General features: G+C 36.2%; 1 protein-coding gene across 2 annotated transcripts in view; it reads right to left on the bottom strand.

Annotated features, from left to right (window-relative positions):
- Positions 1–1,864: 1,864 nt before the first annotated feature.
- Positions 1,865–5,032, bottom strand: part of LOC106881478 (5-methylcytosine rRNA methyltransferase NSUN4) — a 6,498-nt gene continuing 3,330 nt past the window's right edge. For both annotated transcript variants that reach the window (XM_014931877.2, XM_014931876.2), the window contains exons 2-6: positions 4,114–4,672; positions 3,188–3,319; positions 2,727–2,875; positions 2,354–2,478; positions 1,865–2,160 (exon numbers count right to left, since the gene is read on the bottom strand). In XM_014931877.2, coding sequence (XP_014787363.1) covers positions 1,884–2,160; positions 2,354–2,478; positions 2,727–2,875; positions 3,188–3,319; positions 4,114–4,672 — 1,242 coding nt within the window. In that variant the 3' untranslated portion in view covers positions 1,865–1,883. The remainder of the gene's footprint in view (positions 2,161–2,353; positions 2,479–2,726; positions 2,876–3,187; positions 3,320–4,113; positions 4,673–5,032) is intronic.

Genomic DNA, 5,032 nt, shown 5'->3' with positions numbered 1-5,032 from the left:
AATAATAAATGCTGTGACGTTTACATTTGGAAATATGAAATCTGTATTTTGTTACAATGAACGAGAGAAGAAAGGAAAACTACGATAAAGGAAATTCAACCTACAAAGAAGGAAGCCCTGCGTTGAAATGAAGATAGTTTGGGTGGTCGTAGGTGTGAAGTTCTGACTGCTGTTTCTTGTTTTGTTTTTCTTTTTCTTTTCGCAAACCCCGCCCGTATTTGAACTCAAAACGTGGAGGAACCTCATGGTTCCGAGTTCAGTCCCACGACGTGGCACCTTCGGCAAGTGTCCTCTACTATAGCCTCGGGCCGACCAAAGCCTTGTGAGTGGATTTGGTAGACGGAAACTGAAAGAAGCCCGTCGTATATATATTTGTTTATTTAATCTTTTATCTGCTTTTATTCGTTTTAGTCATTGGACTGCGGCCATGCTGGGGCAGCTCTGAAGGTTTTAATCGAACAAATCGACCACGCCCCCAACACTTTATTTTTCAAGTCTTGTACTTTTTCATTCGGCCTCTTTAACCGAACCGCTACATTATGGGGACGTAAACAAACCAACTCCAAATGTCAAGTGACAGACACACACACACATCCATCTATTTGTGGAATGAAATAAGTTCAAAATTCCTTATTTATATTCAATTATCACTCAGGATTACCAAAACAGTTCGCCTACAGTGGATAAGAACTCAGAACCTGCTTGCTAGTAGTCTAGTATCATATCAACTAAGACGTGTGGTACCAAATTGCCAAACTTACAATTTTCAAGTTGTTGAATGTTACTTGTACGAGTCTGATGGTTCTAAATCATTCTTCTCAATGTCTACCATACAATAATCGTTATTTCATTATGTGAAACCTTAAATTTCCTAAAATTCTTCACTAATTGCACCCTTGTCAAAATCTGATTTTGGGGACGCGATACCAAGTGAAATGTGACAATGCTTACAAAGCACCGAAAGAGAACTATTAGAGTTCCCTCCCTTGAAGTAGGTAAGACAAATGATTTTCATTATAAGCATTCCGCCTCCAGATAGTTTTATGTTTAATTTTGCCGAGTTAAGGGGCATCTCGTATTAAATAATTAATTTCATTACAAATAAAAGAGGTTATATAATTATGACTGATCAAATTTGAATAGAAAAGTAAACTGAAAAATATTTCAATATTGACAACAAAATCTTGTAATCAAAAGATTGCAGTAAATTTTATGTTCCTGTGATTTGTAAGTAAATTCAAATAAATAACATTATTGTTTCTTCAATTTCAAAGGCATTAGTAAACTTCAAAAGTATGTAATAAGATTCCTCAATTTAATATTTCATTGGCGCTTATTTGTCTTTCCATCACCAAGGGTGTCAGTGTTAGAGATAAAAAAAAACTACGGAGTCGTGCCTGTGTGGTAAGTAGCTTGATATGAGATCACCATGTTGCGCACATATGGTTGTGTTGCATGTTCCTGGTGTACCCTTGTCAGACAGGTAGTCATGATGGGTATACTGGGTTTCGTATATTTTACTCCAGTGTCACTTTAACAGCATGCACTGCTCTCTCACTCAATTATAATCATAATAATAATAATAATAATCCTTTCTACTATAGGCACAAGGCCTGAAATTTTGGGGGAGGGGATTAGTCATTACATTGACCCCAGTGTTTCGCTGTTACTTAATTTATCGACCCCGAAAGGATGAAAGGCAAAGTCGACCTCGGCGGAATTTGAACTCAGAACATAGCGGCAGATGAAATACCACTAAGCATTTTGCCTGGTGCGCTAACGATTCTAACAGCTCACAACCTTTAATAATAATAATAGTAATAATAAATTAAAAAAAAAACACAAAAAAAAATTGAGAAAGCAATTTAGTTAAAAAAAAGCAGTTATGAAAGTCTTTTTATTTTACATATATACATTGGCCCAAAGTTTGAAGAGAGACAAGGAAGAACTAATTCTCCAAATCTGGTGCCACCATAAAATGAGAAAGTATCTCTGAAGCAACTAAATAGAGGCTGAAGGTCTTCCACTACAATGTCAATGTTTGAATTCTGCATCAGATAGTCATAAGCACTTTGAATGACACCATCGTTTTGAGCAAATGACAATGTACAAGTAGAATAGACAACAGATCCTCCAGGCTTGCAACTTTTAATTCCAGACCTGACAAAGAAAATAAAACCAAAATAAATATATATATATATATATATATATTCAACTCTGTAATGTCTAAATTATCAATGTGCAGACAAAAATATTATACAATGGCATTCTTTGGTGTATTTAAGGGTGGGGAATATGTCTGATGGAAAAGAATAATGAAGGAAAAAAAAATTTCAATTTAGAAATTTCTTACACGAGTAGATTTCTCTGCTGCTCTGGCAGACTGATTCTTTCATCAATACGACCAGGTTTGAAAAGGTTGTTATCTTCGCTCAGCAAAACATGTCTATCAGTATTGCAAGGAACATCAACAAGCACCTGAAGTTATAGAAAACAAAAAGTCATTATATGAAGGTTGTTCCTGTGATTACTATCATCACAACATTCAATACCTGTTCATTTAATGCACAGGTGTTTTGAAAATTTAAATGATAAAAACAGAAACAAAGCGTAAGGAAGAATTATTACAGAAATAATGAAGAGAGAAGGAATAAGAATACAAAAAAACCCCAAAAAAAAGTCAAAGTGGTTTGTTTAAAAATAGAAAATGATGCAAATTCAAACACCTTATCAAAGACTGGATCGTTAAAATGGCAACCGTTATCCTTGAGAAATTCAAAGGAAAAGTTATTTTCAAAATCACCAATGTAGAAGCGTAGCATATTCTTGAGATGACTCAAACGGGAATAGGAAATGTCATTGCAGACTATGTCTTCTGCAAATAAGAAAAGAATTTGTTCATTAAAAAAACAAAATAGAAATAAAAATGGTTTTTCCTTTTTACAAAGCTGCAAATATTTTTTATTCTTTACTTGTTTCGGTCATTAGACAAACTATTTTGCAAGGTCAACTATAGCCTAGATCGACATGCATGCACGAGGCACTACATAGAGAACATGACTTGTGCATATCTGTCTAATTTTTCAAAAATTACTGCGCATGTGCAGAATACCTAATCGGCAGCAAATACAAAAAAAATGCTGATTTTTCAGAAATTAGCCAAAAAACGAAATGTTCCACTACTTACTAATCAGTAATGTTTGTGAAATAGCCAATGTTTTCCCACCAGGAGCAGCACAAAGGTCAAGGACAGTGTCCTTGCGTTGAAGGTCAAGGGCAATAACAGGTAATATAGACGCAGCATCCAAAAGGAAATAATCTGAATGAAAGAAAGGAGAATGTATTGATTGATTTTGCATCATTGATTATTTACAGAAGCACAATTATGGTAGAGAAAAGACAAAATGAGAAGAAGTGTGACACAAGGATGTTCTTATATTTTGATTGAAACACTTTGAAATAATGAAATGTGCTCCCAGAAAAAAGTCATCACTTGGGTAAAACTTCTTCCGGTGCAACCTCCTGGCTTCCCAGATTCCAGTCAAACTGTCCAACCCATGCCAGCATGAAAAATGGACGTTAAACGATGATGATGACGTTCAATTGCTGCCACATTGGTATGCAGTTATTCTCTCCTAGTTTCTGTGACATTATCATCTATTCTGCTCTTTAGAACTTGGCAACTGCTCTATGGCTCAACTTAAATGCCTCAGTCACATCTGTGCTTCATATGGCACCAGCACCAATGTTATGCAAGGCAAGACCTCCACTGAGTAGGGGGTGTAGTAATGAGGCAGGCAGATTAAAGTATGACAGAGGGACAGGAACAGGTATCTTACTGTAGAGGAGATACGTGGAGATACCCCAGCTGGGAAAAGAGAAAAGCGATGGTGAGGATGAGAGGCCAATGTAGCGCTTCTCAAGGTATAAAAAGGTAAATAAATTGAAACTATGGCAGTTTATTTCAACAGAAATACAACAACAAATGTGGTTAGTGGGAAATTAGAAAGTAGGTGTTGATGGAACCAAAAGATAATAGCACTAATTCATTTAGAACAATTTCAGCAAATTCTTCAGTTTTTTTTTTATCCTTTCATTATGAATGCTTCTTACCTAAAAGACCAGTTTTATGAATCTTGGGAGATGGAAATGTGCTGGTATTTCCACGTTTAAAGCAGTAAACTTTCAGATGTTCTGGGAGAGCTGAAATACTACAAGGAACCACTTTTAGTGCAATGTTCTGTGGCATGTACACACTTTGTTCCAATTCTTCTTTCTTCTGAAGCTGTTTAGATGAATATACTTTCTTCACTGGTAAAAATGCAGTCAAATTAGTGCGATTCTGGTCTTCGAAATCTGAATCATCGGAACCAATAGTGTTCTCTACAATGGATTCTGAAATATCACTTATTTTGCTTCTCTCAACAGAATCTTCATGAAACTGAGGTTCTGTAGTCTTAGCACGCTGTATAATATCATGACAGCCAAGTCTCTCAAGAAACTTGGTGGTGTTTTCAACGAAGCTGAAGTTATTGACAAGAGCACAGTATTTATGATTTGAGAGGAGGGAAATCCGAATTGAAGGCCACAGTTTCCCATAAAGTGGTTTGTAGAACACATCAAAATATTCAAGGGCGCGGTCGCAGTGTGTTTTTTCTTTGTAGTGAGTTGCCTATAATGATAAAAAAACAAAAATATATATTTTTTTACTTGTTTCAGTCATTTGACTGCGGCCATGCTGGAGCACCGCCTTCAGTCGAGCGAATCGACCCCAGGACTTATTCTTTATAAGCCAAATACTTATTCTATCAGTCTCTTTTTACCAAACCGCTAAGTTATGGAGATGTAAACGCACCAGTATCGGTTGTCAAGCGATGTTGTGGGGGACAAACACTGACACACAAACATATACACACATACATATATATATGTATACGATGGGCTTCTTTCAGTTTCCGTCTACCAAATTCACACACAAGGCTTTGGTCGGCCCGAGGCTATAGTAGAAGACACTTGCCCAAATTGCCATGCA

The sequence above is a fragment of the Octopus bimaculoides genome, chromosome 15, assembly GCF_001194135.2.
Source record: "Octopus bimaculoides isolate UCB-OBI-ISO-001 chromosome 15, ASM119413v2, whole genome shotgun sequence".
Taxonomy (NCBI): Eukaryota; Metazoa; Mollusca; class Cephalopoda; order Octopoda; family Octopodidae; genus Octopus; species Octopus bimaculoides.
Note: the sequence above shows the minus strand (reverse complement) of the source record. Positions and strands in the feature narration are given on the sequence as shown.